Source organism: Ornithorhynchus anatinus, chromosome 4 (assembly GCF_004115215.2).
Source record: "Ornithorhynchus anatinus isolate Pmale09 chromosome 4, mOrnAna1.pri.v4, whole genome shotgun sequence".
Classification (NCBI taxonomy): Eukaryota; Metazoa; Chordata; class Mammalia; order Monotremata; family Ornithorhynchidae; genus Ornithorhynchus; species Ornithorhynchus anatinus.
In genome coordinates this window covers 26,074,267-26,091,059 of record NC_041731.1, presented here as the reverse complement: position 1 = coordinate 26,091,059, position 16,793 = coordinate 26,074,267, and the positions used below count along the sequence as shown (strand labels likewise).

General features: G+C 41.3%; 1 protein-coding gene across 7 annotated transcripts in view; it reads right to left on the bottom strand.

Annotated features, from left to right (window-relative positions):
• TNC (tenascin C) overlaps nucleotides 1-16,793 on the bottom strand; it is a 103,611-nt gene that overhangs the window by 33,227 nt on the left and 53,591 nt on the right. For 2 of the 7 annotated variants that reach the window (XM_029062582.2, XM_029062587.1), the window contains exons 14-20: nucleotides 16,048-16,317; nucleotides 14,923-15,192; nucleotides 12,226-12,498; nucleotides 9,153-9,425; nucleotides 5,488-5,763; nucleotides 2,983-3,255; nucleotides 1,448-1,720 (exon numbers count right to left, since the gene is read on the bottom strand). In XM_029062582.2, the coding sequence (XP_028918415.1) occupies nucleotides 1,448-1,720; nucleotides 2,983-3,255; nucleotides 5,488-5,763; nucleotides 9,153-9,425; nucleotides 12,226-12,498; nucleotides 14,923-15,192; nucleotides 16,048-16,317 (1,908 nt within the window). The remainder of the gene's footprint in view (nucleotides 1-1,447; nucleotides 1,721-2,982; nucleotides 3,256-5,487; nucleotides 5,764-9,152; nucleotides 9,426-12,225; nucleotides 12,499-14,922; nucleotides 15,193-16,047; nucleotides 16,318-16,793) is intronic. The other 5 variants (XM_029062583.2, XM_029062584.1, XM_029062590.1 and 2 more) reach the window with 5 other exon arrangements.

The window sequence follows — 16,793 nt, the reverse complement described above, 5'->3', positions numbered from 1 at the left end:
GCTTATCATTTAACCACAGGCTATTTATCTCCTTTAAACCATTGGCTCTAATTGCTGACAGGCTGCTAAATCATTCAGAATGTGGAGAAGAAAAGGAGAATTTAAACTGGCAGTAATTTTCATAAATATCCTGGAAGTCAAGGAAGGTGTGGTTTAACCTTGGCAGAGATAGATGATTTTTTTTCAGCATTTCCTTTCCTAGGATACAAGATTTATCTCTAGAGAGGGAAAACTTTCTGTTATTCCTGTGGAGTGACTTTAGCTGGCTATTTTTCTAAAAGAAATATTACAATGAGAATTTGGTAACAGAGCATGCATTGTCCTTACTTATTACAACCACCTAACCAATTAGATGCTGAAGAAACCCATACACTAGATATGGCACAGTTTTGTCTGCTGTGTGACCTTGGGCAAGCCACTTAACTTCTCTGGGCCTCAGTTACCTCATTTGTAAAATGGGGATTAAGACTGTGAGCCCCACATGGGACAACCTGCTTACCTTGCATCTACCCCAGGGCTTAGAATAGGACTTGTCACATAGTAAGCACTTAACAAATACCATAGTTATTATTATTATTATTATCATTTTGAAGATGAAAGCTTCCCTGTGCTTATCCAATTTTGCTTACCTTCTTCTCTTGAACTAAATGAAAGGTTCTCCAAACGTGAGCTAAACTGAAATATCTCTACACCTGCCTTATAACTTTGTGATCTCTTCCACCCCAGCTAAGATGAAAATAATGGGACCATATGAAGTGACTGAAGGACAAGGAAAATATAGATTTTTTCCCCCCCATTAAGGGAGGGCATGGTCTTTAGGTCATAATAATGATGATGACCGGTATTTGTTAAGCTCTTATTATGTGCCAGGCACTGTATTAAATGTTGGGGTAGATATAAGCAAATTGGGTTGGATACAGTCCCTGTCCCACATGGGGATCACAATCTTAATCTCCATTTTATAGGTGTGGTAACTGAAGCACAGAGAAATTAAGTGACTTACCAAGGCCACACAGCAGACAAGTGGTGGAACCGAGATTAGAACCTGAGATCTTCTGCCTCCTAGGCCTGTGCTCTATCCACTACACCATGGCATTTGGGAGGTTGGGCTAGCATCCAGAGAATGTCTCTGAGAATGGTGCTTTATCCATCAAAACCTATTGGTCCCTCTTACAGAAAATTATGTTCTGAAGGGCTTATTCAAATTTTTGTCCTATGGAGTTGAGTCTGCAATTAAGGTCATTTGCACTAAGATATGCTGATGCCAGGCTAGAGGTGGCCAAAAAACTGGTTTTTGGGTGTTTTTTTTAAATGCACATTGCAGTCCTAGAAATACAGAAATAACAATATCTTTGGGGTCAGAAAGTGAAATTTACCAAGAGGTAGCAACACAATTACAGAAAAGACATGCCCCCTTCCCCCCCTCTTTCGCCGGTACACACAATACCTGTTGTTGCCACAGCATTTACTGGCTGGGATCTCCGTCCATTGATTATTCCATATAGTTCAATATCATACTCTGTGCCCTCTTTGAGACCTGTTATATCTCTGGTACGCTCAGAAGCTAGTACAGTGATTTCCAGTGGGTCAGACTGCCTTTTGGTATCCCTGATTTTAAGAACAAAATTGTCGAAGGCCCCTTCATCAGCCGTCCAAGACAGCCGGAAGCCATCCGGGATAGCATCTGAAACTAGAAGGTTGTCGACTTCGGGTTCTGCTTCTAGAAGGGAGAAAATAGTGGAAGGGAGGAAAGAAAATCATTTAAAAAGTTGGTTATGAGTTTCGGGGGGTTGTGGTGTGGGGTCTGATGCCTTGGCCCAACTCCGAGAAATGAAACTGTCACATGTTAACAAAGACAAGAAGGGAAAGATTCTGTGAGAGCGTGATTGGCACACAGAGGACAAGCAAGTGAATTTGCATATAAAAGCTGTTAGCTAGACACACACTATTTGCCCCTCCAATACAATTTTAAGCAAGTTAAAATAAGTGGCTAGTTTATTTGCTCAGTGATAATCACTGGATATGGCCATCCTGGGTGATACCTTCCTGGGAAACAAAAATAAAGGCGTGCTAATGCTCCCTGCCATTGACACGATAATGCTCTCTATTGTGTTTTTCCTTGGCTTGAGCCAAGTTATTTCAAAAGTAGTTTTGCTATTTCCTCTTTCTTCCTGTAAGTTTTAACATTCTTGAGGGTTTTTTGCAAAAAAAGAGGGCAAGCATATGTTCCATTCTTTGGGTATCGATCCTGAACTGTGAACAGAATAACTAAGGCAGTTCCAGAAGCCTCAGTTTCAAGGTCAAAGCGTTCTATCTTACATTTTTATTTAGGAATTCTCTAAGGGGCATCCACCTGGCAAAATCCATACAGTGAATTTGCAGGATTCTAGAGACATGATGCTTTGCTTCTTATGATATAGTTCTAGCAAGCCCTCAGATTATGTATTTAGTCTGTGTTTAGGATGCCTGCAATGTTTGCATTTCTCCATGCAAAATAGTCTATACTTAAGGTTCTTGCAAATATTTTGCTAGACAACTTTGGGGTGTATATGTTGCAACTGACAGATTGCACAACATATAAATGAATATATTTCTTTTGAGAAAGCTGAAATGTAGCAGGAGAGCAGCCAGGATGAATGTGGATGGGGATGAGATCGTGTGGTTCTTCCATTGCAAGATATAGCAAATCAGCCAAAGGGCATGAGAGGAAAACTGGGAATATTGTCACCTTCTCAGATCAACTGAGAGCATCTGTCTGGAGAATCGGACAGGGAAATACTCAGTGGGAAATGGAGCCAGAAATCATGAGAGAAGAGATCCCTCATGGAATGCAGAATCAAGAGGAAGAAAGGGATGCAGAAGCCATGCCGGTTTGGCATATGATTGGCATGGAATGTCATCCAGATGGCAATATGGAAGTGGAAGAGGCTGAGGAGAAAGAATGAGGAGACAGAAAACAGGGGCTCACTTGAATTGAAATACCTGTAACAACCCCAGCACTCAAGGGCCTTGTTTGATGCCCTTGTGCCAAGCCGTAAAGCACAACCTCATAGCCAATGCCAGTTATGAGGCCTTTAAGCGCCAGTTGCCGCTGGGCTCCTGGAAGCAGGAACTCCTGGGGGTCCAGGAGCTTGCCAGAATCCACCACGGTTACTAAAAAGCTGTCAAAGGCATTCTCCGATGCCGTCCAGGAGATTGTGAACCCGTAAGGATTAATGTTGGAAATGGTTAGGTTTTCCAGTGGGGGCAAGGCCTCTGAAAGAAGGGAGGTGTGAAAACAGTGCAAATTAGTAACTTGGATTTAACTAAATCTCTCTACGTCTACACAATGGGAAATATGGTGAATAGGTATGAATTTCTTCCAAGGGCAAGGCTAACCCTACAGAAAAGGAAGGTTTTGATATTTGTCTGTTTCCATCTCCTCCCACCTGCCCACTTGTACATTATTTTTTGGTGTGCAATTCCACTTTTTCTTTTTAGCTTTTCATCCTGTTTCCAAGTCAGTAGACCTAGAACCAAATGAAGGTCTTGGCAAGAGACAAATCTTAGTCCCCAGAAGTAATATTTTAAGAAACTGGTTAATACCGATGTATTTTCCCAAGCCTTTGAAGGAACTAATCACCTCACAAAAGACAGACAGCTATATCTTCCCCCTTAATAAACAACTATGAGATTCCAGATTTTGTTTGTCCTAATGCAATATCACAAAAGGTTTCTGAGCATGATGGTGAGTATCCATTTTCTATTTTCTCACCATGTAACAAAATTCCCAATGACAGTTTTTGCTGCTGCTGCTGCTGCTGCTATTGATTGTGAACTTTCTATTTTATTGCAGCTAGCTGCAGGAGCAAGGCCTAGTCCTGCAGCATTTTAGAAATAGGAAAAGATGAAAAAACCCATCCCACACCCTCTATGATAGTATGGAGCTTAACTTTCCTATGTGTATATGGAAGTTGGTAAGGGATTGATTTTTTACTGAAATTCTTGTGTTTATACTTTGAAATATTTCCCATAAGGAACTCGGAATCAAAACCCCAATAAAAGCAGAGATGGAGCTTTTAGTGGACCCAGAATGATTCTAATGAGAGTCACAGTCTTCTCAAGTTTCAAAAATTCAATAGCTTCTTTCAGTTTCTCTTTGCCTTCATCCTCTCTAAACTGAAAACATGAGCCTAAAGGCTAGTACCAGCAATATGAAAATCTGAGCCAATTCAGCTGATTTTTTTTTGAAGCACAGGTTATTCTGCCATTTTTTCATAGCCCATTAAAAACTGCTTTAAATATTCATTAAGGTTCTGCTTGATAACTGAAGGAGCTGAGATAGTGTTGCTATTTTGCTTTGCATTTATAAGCTGTGGGCTTTGTAATACTCCGTACTCAATGGGTTCACCTTGAGAAGCAAAATGGGAAGCAACATGTGGTGTCAACGTCTTGGTGGAAGCCCTGACTAGTGGTTCTTCTCTAAGTAATTTAATTACTCATCAGACATGCTGTTTTTCTAAGGAATTACCATTTGCTGATGGCAGACAATTATCTGAATCAGCCAATATGCAGGCCAGATATGGAATTGGGCTAATTACTTTTTGGAGAAGATATTAAGAGCCTCTAGAAATTGAATTCAATCATCCAGTTTCTGCCTATGACTAAATTACACCCTGGTTAAAAGCTGGAAAGGCCTTTTAAGCCTCACCAACACCCAATCTAACAGTCAAGGCACTGTTTGGTTACTGAGGGTTATCTGGTTTAGTGTGGTGATCTAAGTGCATATTTTAAGAGAGAAGTTGGCAAGTGAGATATTTCTAGTACTCTCTGGATTTGTGTGTTCTGAGAATCTGATGAGGGAACTGCTTTCCAGCATGTGTTACCTCTTTGGCCCCATTTGGCTGTCTAGAAAATAATGATGTGAACTAGCCCTTTTCTGACATACAGAACCATCAGAACTAGTTCTAAGAGTGTGAAGTGTTCTGATACTGGGTGATGCCAACTTAAGGGAAATGATGAAGAAAAGGGAAGAAGCTGTCATTATGGGATGGTTAAAGTTGAGCCCTGTTTGGGTGGGCAGGAGAAAGGACTAAATGACTTCTCAGGTTTCTTTTAGAATACATGCCTTCGGATGTTAGCTCAGGTGGAGTTTGTGGATGAATTTGCTGCAATAATATCCCCTGAGGTCACTTCTTGAATGTGCTGGAGGGGAGTTGTTGTCTCTCTCTTAATGGGGGTGTGTGAAAAACTCATAGAAAGTGCTCAGTAAATGTCAAGAGTCAGCAGCAGGAGAGCAAACACCATGGTGAGGAAAAAAGACATGGAGGGAGGTTTTTGAGAGAGCTGCCTCACCCCAACCTGCTGTCCAGTGCTCTTCAGCTCTGTCCCTGGAGTCAACATTAGTGAGAAGGATCACCCCTCCTTCCCAGCACTCCCAGCCCTTCCAAAGCGCCAATAAACTCTCCATCAAAAGGTCAATGCATATATTTAACCTCTGAACAGTACCTGTGGTGATAAAGGCAGTCAGAGGCTCAGTGAAGTCCCCAGCCAAGGTCCATCCCCTAATGCTAATGTCATAGCCAGTATAATCTACCAAGCCTGTGATGGGAGTGCTGCGGGCCTCTCCTGGGACCGTGTATTCCTGGGACTCGAACAGGGAGTGAGAATCTCTAACATGGATAACAAACTTTGCAAAAGGCCCGACGCTTGTGGTCCATGAAAGGTTGAAGCTGTCAGGGGTAACATTGGTAAGAGTTATCGTGCCCAACTGAGGTTCTGGCTCTGAAGGAAAGGAACACAGGCAGAAAGAAAGGGTTATTGTGGGGAGGGGAAGAGAGCTACCCCATGGTAGTTTAACATAAAAAGAGTTGACTAATTTTAAGTCTGCAGATCTGCCCATATGATTTTTCAAGGCTCTTTCCATGCTGGCATAAAGTGAATTATTTGCAAAATCTGCTGGAGCAAATAGTGCCTTTTATATAGAAAGAAATTTTCTTCTAAGGATATGTGTATAGATATATATAGATATATTTACCTCTGCCAGCACAGAAATGACTTAGGCTTCCAGACCTTGCTCATTTAAAAATCCAGCATAACATTGATTTAAGTTTTATTGAGTTTTTTATTTTTCTTTTGGCAATTTATTTATCTTAGATAAGCATGAGGCCTGAAAGCTCATTCTAAGCAGAGAATGAGAAGTACCTAATGGATATAGCACTGGCATGGGAGTCAAAAGGACCTGGATTCTTATTCTGGTTCTGCCACTTATCTGCTGTGTGATTGGGCAAGCCACTTAACTTCTCTGTGCTTGTTACCTCATTTGTAAAATGGAGATTAAAACTGTGAGCCCCAAGTGGGACATGAACTGTGTCCAACCTGATTATCTTGTATCTACCCCAACGTTTAGAATGGTGTCTGACATATAGTAAGTGCTTAACAAATACCATTCAAAAAGAATGTGCCTACCAACTCTGTTGGATTATAATCTCCCCCAAGTGCTTAGTACAGTGCTCTGCACACCATAAGCACTCAAATACCACTGATTGAGGCCATTAATTTGTTGCAGAAATCTCTGTAGGATTTAGGAGTTTTATAGATAATTTTTTTGAGCCTATACTGGAAGCTCCTCCTCTAGACTGGAAGCTTCTTTTATAAATTATAGTACTTGTTAAGCACTTACTATGTGCCAAGCACTGTACTAAGAATAGGGATAGATGCAAAGTAATCAGGTTGGACACAGTCCCTGTCCCACCCAGGGGATCACAGTCTAAGTAGGAAAGAGATATTTAATCCCCATTTCACAGGTGATGAAACTGAAGCCTAGAGAAGTTAAAAGACTTGCTCTAGGTCACACAGCAGACAAGTTGCAAAGGCTGAATTGGAACCCAAGTCCTCTGACTCCAAAGTCCGTGCTCTTTCCATTAGGCCATGCTACTTTCCTTGGGGACAGGGAACCTCCCTACCAACTCTGCTGAATTGTGCTCTCCCAAGCACTTAGTACAGTGCCCTGCACACAGCAAGTACTCCATGAACACCACTGATTGATTTATTGCAAGTTCATTGTGGGCAGGGAATGTGTCTGCTTATTGTTATACTGTACTCTCCCAAGTGCCTAATCCAGTGCTCTGCACACAGTAAACTCTCAATAAATACAACTGACTAACAACATTCCTGGTGAAACCAGATAAATGTACAGGCTATTATGTCTAATTAGCTTTTAACTAAAACTCAGCGACAGTGGTTATTGAAATTCCTGCTGCATAACTCCAAGCCAAAATGGTTAAAGGGAATATTCCCTAGGGTCTCCTCCTGGAGAATGTCCTTTCTTTGGAGAATCTGTTGATGAGGGAGCTCTACTAGCATTAATTCCGCCTTGAGATTATCCCACCCATCTTCACTGCTTAGTACAGTGAATATGATCTAAAAATTGGTTCGTGAGAGAGCTTTGGTATTTATCATACCATAGACTAAGAAGGCTTCTTGGAGATAATGTGATTCTAATAAGGCTCTTCCATGCTAGTGGCTGAGCACTTTAACACTAGCACAACTATGATGAATATCAACCAGTCTGAACTTGGGAAATAATTGATGAATAAAGTGGCAGTGTGTGACTAAGGGTTTTCCCCAAACATTTTGGAAGAAGAGTTCATCTCATCATAAATGCTTGAGGGACAGCAAAGGATGGATTTGGGAGCATATTTTTGGAACCAGTGAACTCTGCAGGGACACAAAGGAGTATAAATCTACAGGTCTGACAACAAAATAACTCACAGGAAAACAAAATTCCTAGCACATAAGAACGTGAATTAAAACACATTGCTCAGACACAAGCAATCACTCCAAGTGTTGTAAACAGTTTTAAAACATCTTTTCCAGTGTGAGAGTTTGTTGTTGCCTAGTACCTGCACAATTTCAAGGTGCAATATAAGGCAGCTAAACCCAGAGACAATGAATCCAAATGGGGTTCATTTCCTCTTTCCCTGTATTTGACCAAAGGTGGATTGGGGTGCCCCCATTTAAGGATTCAAACTGGAACTGACCCCATGCTGCCAGAATGACCAATAGAAACATGCTCATAATCCACATCAAAGTTTGCAGGGGACAGATGGACTGAGACAGCTCCTAGACTCTTGGAGAAGTCTAAGAGGGTTGGAAAAAGTTTGAGATGCAAAGAGATTCAGAGAGAGAAACCCAGTGAGAGATTTGTTCTCCGTGCTCCATGCAAAAAGGGGCTTGCTTTGTTTTATCTTTCCCTCTTCCCCTAACCCCCAGGTGCATTCCTTGACATGCTCCCAGTATCCAGGAAAGAATGGTAACTGATTTGGAAGTGGCTACTTGCCTCCCATTTGGGAGTGTTGCCCTGTGTGGCTCGAAAGGCTTCAAGCCATTTAGAAAGGTGCATTTTCCTTTGGGCAGGGATAACTTGCTGGACCCAGAATCAAGAAAGGCCATACTCTCCTGACAAGACAAGGGTTCTTGCTAGAAAAGTAAGGGTAGAAGTGGCAGGCAAACAGTGCTCCCGCAAACTCCATTAGATTTGTGGACCAGTCCATGCAGTTGTTGCTTTGGGTTTATGTGTCTGTTTTCTTAGCATGCCATATAGAACACCTGTTAGCAGTCGAAAGGAAAAGGAGGGATATTGGATCATCATAACTCAGAGGCCAAAGTGGCATGCAGATATCTCCCTTGTAGATAAGAAACGCATCCATTACAATGATTCAGAAGGCTTCAGGCAGATGAGGATGGATAGAATTGGAACAATTATGAAGACTTTTCTCAAGACGGGATGCAAGGATGTTTGAGATATTCAATTGGAGGAGCAAATCAAGATTCATATATATTCATGTATATATATGAATATGTATATACACAGAGCCAGAGAAAGCTTCCAAAGGCATGTGTGTATATTTAGAAAACAAGCAGAGGTTTTGATTGAACTTCCTAATGCAGGGGGATACTTGGTAGCCCTATTTGTAATTGTCTTTAAATAGCGCCTTGGATTTACCTTTTCCAATAGTCCCCCACCCTCTTGCCTCTCATTCTATTTCTCCAAAAAGAAAGGTCTGGTAGAAGTGAAAGAGGAAGTGTACCCTCAGTTTGGAACCATATCCAAACCAAGATGAATGGACAATGAAGATAATAACGAGAGAAAATCTAGGAAGATGAAATACCTGTGGTTGCCTGGGCCGTCAGGGTCTGAGCATTCTGCCCGTCCATCAGCCCATGAAGTTGGATAGTATAATTAGTGGAAGCTCTGAGGTTGGTGATTACGGAGTTTCTTAAGGCTCCAGGTACTGTGTGTACCTCGGAGTCCAGAGGGATGTCAGAATTCCTAACTTCTAAAACAAAGCTATCAAAAGCAGCATCCCGAGCTTTCCACGACAGTGACACGCTGCCTGAAGTAACATTGGTGGCAGTGAATTGGCTAAGGAGTGGTTCAGCTACTATAGAAAGGGGAAAAATGGAAAAGAGGGTGAATTAAAGCACAGCTTTAAATACATAAGACTAAATCCATGAAAATGTCATCCTTTGTTAAAAACTCTTTAAAGGTAGATTCAAAACACTTGTTGGAGACTGGTGGTGTTTTTTTCTGATTTTCTGAGAGAGGAGTGTTCATCCAAACTTTCAAATGTACCATTTAAGGGGTTTTCTGATAGCCTCTTAGGTTTCTGTGATGGTCAAGAAAATGAAGGCAGTCGTTTTCAAGTCTTTGAAAAGTATCTGGGGATGGTCTAGATATTTCAAGGAGCTAGCATTTGAGCAGCTCTAAGAAGGCACCATAATTCATGGGCAGGTAAACATCCTCTCTTGCAACTGGTTCAGTGGTACTAAATAATTTTGATTACAGAGCCCCAGTCCATTGTATTTGCTAGGCAGTGTTGACAGTTAAATTAGGGTGGTTAAAATCATTGTTTTTGTGGTTTCACAGAAACCCAGTTTAACTCGATAGGCAAGGACCTGCTCACTAAATAGAAGCCAACACTCAAATGGTATTAGTATTCTATATCTGACAGCCACATTTGAGTTAAATACCTTTATAGCAGGACCCATCCAGGGAAGCTTTCCATGGCCTAGGGCTCAATAAATATTAAATGATAGCAAGATCAAATGCAATCTGTAAGGGATTTTCCTTTTTTTTCATGAAGCTAACCTTGGCTGGGGAAGGTTCAGTTTGGAGAGGATCTAGTGAAGGGCATACCTTGCGGCACTTCACATATCTAAAGGACAATTGCTAAGGAGCAATTTTTTTTTTTTTACGGAAGGGTACAAATACTGAGTTGTGGAAGCTCTGCTAATGGGAGAGGTTGGATGCACACACTAAATGCTCAGTAAGTAGCCTGCCATAAAGGTAAAGGCATGGGAGAGCATACACCTAGGCTAGGAATGATTCCTTGGAGGGAGAGGAACTTTTTAATGAGCCTCCCTACCTCTCCTCACCTCCATAAAATTTTTTATGGCACCTTCCACACCACACTTCCACTCTCCAGAAATAACATTATAGAAAAATGTGTAGTCTTCCTCCACTCTTCTCTTCTCCCTGCTCCAGTCAGGCTTAGATCTGGAAGCTCAAGGTTTTGGGGTCTTGTTTAGTGGAAAAGGATTCTTGGCTAAAGGTGATTTAAAATAATATATTCTGACTGGTACTTTCTGTTTTCTAATTCAGCTGTTCTTAGAGTTAGATCTATTGTCTCTTCTCCAAGAGGTCAATAAAAAAGTTCTTTTTTCTTTTAAAGTTAACAGACTAGATTAATTTGCATCTACATCAGTGCTTAATACAGTGACTAGCACATAGTAATCATTTAATAAATACCCTTAAAAAATAAAGGAAGAGGATGGGGAGCAGAGTGATTCTTCCTAAGAATGGTGCTAAGGGGTTGCTACTATTTCCTCGTTCTGATTTGGTAGCCTGTCAGAGGCCAACAGAAGCCCAAATAATGTCTATCTTCCAGTCTAGATTGTAAACCTGTTATAGGCAGCGTTCATGTCTACCAACTCTGTTATACTGTACTCTTCTAAGCACTTACTAAGATTGATTAATGTCAATAAAATTTCCAACCTTGTTGAGTTGAGAGAGTTTGGTGGGTGCCTTCAGACACTGGGGTGAAAAGTCCAGTTTACAACCAAGTTGGTAGTTTGGGTAACTTTAAGCTCTAGCTTTCATTCAAAAAATCAGGGTGGGTTTGACTTCATAGTGCTGTTGAAAAAGAAACTCTTCCCACTAACTACTCAAAAAACAATTTGTAAATGAGACCTGGTCTCAGATTGACAACCTCTGGGGTAAACAGCAACTCTTTAGTCTGCCTTCGGGCCTGGTTGACCTTCATCTCTTTCCGAAGCTGCTGTGCTCTGTTGTTATTGGGTAGTGACATATTCCTCCTGGATTCTATAGGGTTTGGCCTATAGCTACTCACTTTATTTTATGGGGTGAGGGTGAAGGGGGGAGTGGCAACTCTTCAAAAACTTTTCTAGTAAAGATCCAAGATATAGATACATAGCTTTGCCCATGGCAATTTACACCCTTCAACCTAGAGGAATACATTGCAAGACAGTAACCAATAGAGCCAGATTCCTTTAATGAATGGTATTCCTCTGAAGTTCACTGGTCATGTACTTAAAACAGACTGAAAACGTTTTAAAAAAATGTGTTTCAGAAGAAAGGGTTGAGTGGAATTTAGAAACAAAAGTAATAACAGGCATGACATTTTTGTTATGTTTACTGAATGGAGAGCACTCTGCTAAGGGTTGGAGTAGATATAAGAGAATCAGCTGAGACAAAAGAGAAAGATGAGTTGTCACGGAATAATTGTCATCACTCACCTGAGACATCATCCACTCTCCTGCTGAAAGAAAGATGAGGTTTTGGGTGCTGTAAATGTCCAAGAAAGTTCATAGGGTATTAAGCAGAAATGTATATCAAATTACAATTTTGTGATAATGTCAGAGGTTATCATTCAACACAGAAGGGAGGAAGTAAGTTCAGGACCCACAGGTGGCAACTGGTTCAATCTGCCCTGGCTGCTGTTAAAAAAAAAAAGATCAATTGTTCAGCTGAGCCTCCTGCTGACTGTCCCCAAAATTGGGTGGTCTTGGGCTTGAGAGCTAGAATACTGATGTTCACTGGAACAGGGGAGGAAAGACGGGGCCATAGGTCGAGGGGCCAGAGAGAAGGAAAAAAAAAACAAGCCTGCAAATCAGAATCTGGAAAAAGAAGCATTAGAAATGGACAGAGCTAGATGCATATACCTGTAGTAGCTGCAGCACTTATTGCTTGTGTATGGACCCCAGGCGCGACTCCAGAGAGGTAGGCAATGAAATCAGTTTGGGGGAAAAGCCCTGAGATATGCATGGTCCGTAAAGTGCCTGAGATGTTGAATTCCAGGGGTTCCAGCAACCTATTGGAATCAATAATTTCAATGGTAAAAGTCTCAAAAGCCTCATCAGGTGCTGTCCAGGAGAGGTTGAAGCTTTCATGTGTTATGCTGGAAATGGTTAAATTCCCAACTTCTGGTTCCTTTGCTGAAAAGAGGAAGAAGGGAAGAAGAAAAAAAAACACAGAATTACAACCTTGTCTTTAGCGCACTTCAGGCATTGAGAGTACGTTCTTGTTAAATAGAGCTGAAACTGTAATCAGAATAGGAGTTTAGAACTCAGAAACACTTTAAATCATAAAGGTTCCAAGACCCAGAGTGTAGACATACAAGGCTAGGAGAAAGAGAGCAGTATGGTTAAGGCAAGTTTCCATGCTCCTGCACTGGCATGCAGCTCTTGAGGCAAAGAGGCTCCTGGAAAATTGAGAGACTGAGGTAAAGAATTGGCTGAATTCCAAGCCCCTCGTTCATCAGCTTCTCTGTTAGCAGGGGAAATGATCCAGAGTTATGGAATACCATAGGAGGAATATGGAAATGTAGCTAGAGGAAGAGAGTATTCAGTCCTCCTTCAATCCACCTTTCTTAGATTTTTAAATTGGCAGCATATTAACTGCCCTGAGATGACTGACTGGCCGGGACATTCCTGTTTCCCACAAAGCATCTTTCCCTTGGAAGACACTGCCACTAATTAGAAAGAGGATTCAGGAATCCTGAAACTGTCCTACCAAAGGCAATTCCTTAAAGCACCTTCCCTGGCAATGACTTGTAAGTAGAATAGATCATCCTTTCAGCTTAGCATCTTTTGTATCCTTAAAACTAAGCAACCAAAGCTGCAAAAGCCATTCTCAGCCATTCTCAAACTTTGCTCATATTCCTTTATCCCATTCAAATATTTTTCATCATTTACCTTATTTGTGCAAATGTGTGACAAGGAAGATGTCCCACACACACTAAACTAGCTAAGCCTAGCCCAGCCGGGATCAAGCCACTCTCTTCAGCCAACAGTGCAAACATTTTGCTAGAAGACACAATGAACAATTCTCACAGAGGTGAGTACTGTATTGAAGGTAAACCTATCTTTCTGGCAAGAAATAAATTTGTTAAATATCCCAGAGCAGTTCTCAAGTGTTGGTGAAGCACAGGTCTAATGGATTTTCTGTGAAGTTAATGGGCAGTCCTCAAGTCCCACTTGCCATGTGATTCATCAGAAATGGAAAAATCTCAACTATTAAAAGTCATATGACCTCATTAGGAAATGCAAAGGGTCTACATATCTCTCTTGTATTATATTCTCTTTGGCCCCTGAGAAGAAAATAAAAGAGGAAGGAGTGTCAGGAAATAGCTCTAAAAAAAGTCTAAGGCCAAATCTACCCAAATAAAATTTCCCAGTAATTCAGACTTTCCTGCCCCTGTGGTATGACTGAGTTACATAGATTTCCTATGTGGAATATTTGAATAATTTAGAAAAAGGTACTTTTTGGTGGGGAGGTCAGGGGAAGAAAGTGAGATGGGAAATAAGGGATACAAGATGCACAGTTGTAATAACTGTGGTATTTATTAAGCACTTACTACATGCCAAACATGGTACTAATCTCTGGAATAAATAAAAGATAACCAGGGATTGTGATAGAACTCTTCCGGTGAATGGACTGTGAGTCTGACCAAGTTTGAAATTGCTAATGACCTTTAGTATAAATAAGTGTAGCAAATGGGAACACACTAATAAATTTAAAGGAGAAGCTGGAGTGTAAAGAAAAAGAAAATTGTGGTGAGGCCAACCAGAGGAGTACAGAATCGCATAATAAAGTGATTCAGACTTCCCCATTGAATAAATGCTTCCTAAATGTTAGTTTAGGGCCTTGGCTAGGGGTCCGCAGAAATTTACATAGTAGGAAACTCTATAGCCTTAGACTGATAAAATAAATGGTCCTCTTGTAGCCTGATAGGGGACTGCACCTTCCTATACCACTTATTTCCAGGGAGTGACTTAGGCCTTGAGAGAAAAAAAGCTCACTGAGTACTGATGAAGATAGCATTCATAGCTTTGGTTTCATCATGAACTAAGTACACACCATTCGCAATTTAGCAGCTTGCCCTCAGCAGCGATTCCTAAAAGAAATAATCTGTGCATCACCAAAACTCACCTCTATGGGAGTCGGACCTTTCATTGCCGACCACTGCACAAGCGAAGAAGACTCAGGAGGTGAATGACATTTTACGGTGACCCTACTTATCCCGAGAGTAATGGCCATGGCAAAGGGTACATCATCCGAACTAGACTGGTTCAGAGCATGCTGGGTCGAGCTAGAGCCAGGATGCCCAGAGTCATAGTCTCAGGCATAGGGAGCCTAAAAACCAGGTAGCATCATGCACCCTCACTTCAGCCATAAAGCTGCTCCTGGATCCATGCAGCACCTTGAATACACCCCTGATCTCGAACAGGGCAAACTTGGCAGCCAAGAGGAGCACAAATAAAGTTAAGTTAAATCAAATGCCGTGTGTGTGTGTGTGTGATGAACTTGAATTCCAGTGGCAAGACCATGTATATGAAAATGTATTTAGAAGAAGATACCTGTGGAAGCTTCAGCAGATAGGGGATTTGTTCTGTAGCCCTGAATCAACCCGAAGATGGTGACTTTATAGAGAGTGGCAGCCTTGAGCCCAGTCACATCCACAGATCTCAGTCCTCCAGGGACTGTGAGATTCTGTACCTCCAGATTGTCAGCCTCCTGCACCTGAATGACAAACTCCTCATAGTCCCCATCGGCTGCTGTCCAGTTGACTTGGAGGGCCTCCCAGCTAACCTCTGATACCGTTACCTCTCCCAGTTCAGGTGCCTCCTCTGGACAAGGACAGAGAGTTAGTCAGTCACTCGAATGAAAAAAGTGAAGGCACATCTCCCCACCCAATCATGAGAAGTCACTTTCAATGGTTTGTGTTAGCTTATTTAAATTGTATTCACTAAACATCTGCATTTGTCCCATTTTTCCATTCAAGCCTCTAGACTTCCTTTATTAGGGTGGAAATATCACTGGGTGGGTTGTGGAAATATGTCTAACTAGAGTATGTGTTCTTATTTGGAAAATTTAATGGGAGCTGTGAAGGTACATTTCTTGGGGAATTTCTTAAACTGTTTTCCTTTCTAAATATAATATGATCTCCACAAATGAATTGTGACAATTTGTGAAACATAAATTCTGTCTAATCCTGGCAGAACAGTCACATCTCCTCAGAATGTTTCCTTCTTATGGGGAAAAAAGATCAGGCTTTAGACTGTCTGCCTTCGTACTCCTCTAGGGCTCCCCTGTTTCCCTTGGTGTGTGGCTTTCCAGACTGTTTCTCATTTTCTGAGTGATTGTTCCAGCAAATAGTTTTCAGGTAAAATAAAGTAAAAAAAAAAAATAGGCCAACATGATCTAATGAAACACTTTAAAGAGGTTCAGTCAATAATGCTGCATCGTGGCCTGCAGGACTGATTCCTTAATTGTTTAATGGGGGCATAAAATCTTGTCCTATTGTTAGTTGAGAGAGGTTGGGGTAAATCCTGATTCCAGGTCCTAGCTTTAGTTACTTTTCAGCATCAAATGGAGCTTCTGAGCCATTTGAAATTAATCTTTTTCTTGGTCTCAGCAAATATAAAACCATCATTGTGCACTGAAAAGGAAGGGCTGTGGAGTGTGGATTCAAAAGACAATACCTGTGGTGGCTTGAGCTGAAAGGGGTTCGGAAGTGTAGCCTCCAATCTCACCATACAAGGTGATTCTGTAAGGTGTTGATGCCTTGAGGCCTGAAACTTCCAAGGAGGTCAGTCCACTAGGGACTGTGAGATTCTGGGTTTCCTCTGGATCATGAAACTCCTGCACCTGAATGACAAAGTTCTCAAAGGGCACATCAGATGTCCAGTTGAGTTTGAGAGCCTCCCAGCTAATGTCTGAGACTGTTAATCTTCCCAGATGAGGTGCTTCCTCTGAATAAGGACAGAGAGTCAGTTAGTTACTCCTGTTTGGAAGCAATATAAGGTACAGGAACACAGATGTGATCTTTGATTATTGATTTTCCTTTCAGATGAGATGTGGGTACTGTTTAAGCCTTATAATGGTTTTTGTAACAGGAATCCTTTTTGCTGTGATCAGCAGAACAAGTATGCTGATTCACAAATAAAGTTGAATATTTTTATATCCAGTCATAGCTGCTACTGTTTGCAAAATATAAGCAAGAGAAGACACTACTGGATTTGAAATCATGATTCACAAAATCATGATTGCCAGTTGTCATGGAGAATTTATTTCCTGTTCTCTCATCCTTTCCTTTAAATTCTGGTTCTCTTGTCCTTTTAATCAGGAGTACAGCTTAATGACAGTAAGTACTAATTTTCAGGGAAAATTTAAGCTCTCAGAGCTCAATGATAATTGTTCCGAGAAAGGAGGCACTGCTGTATTTTAG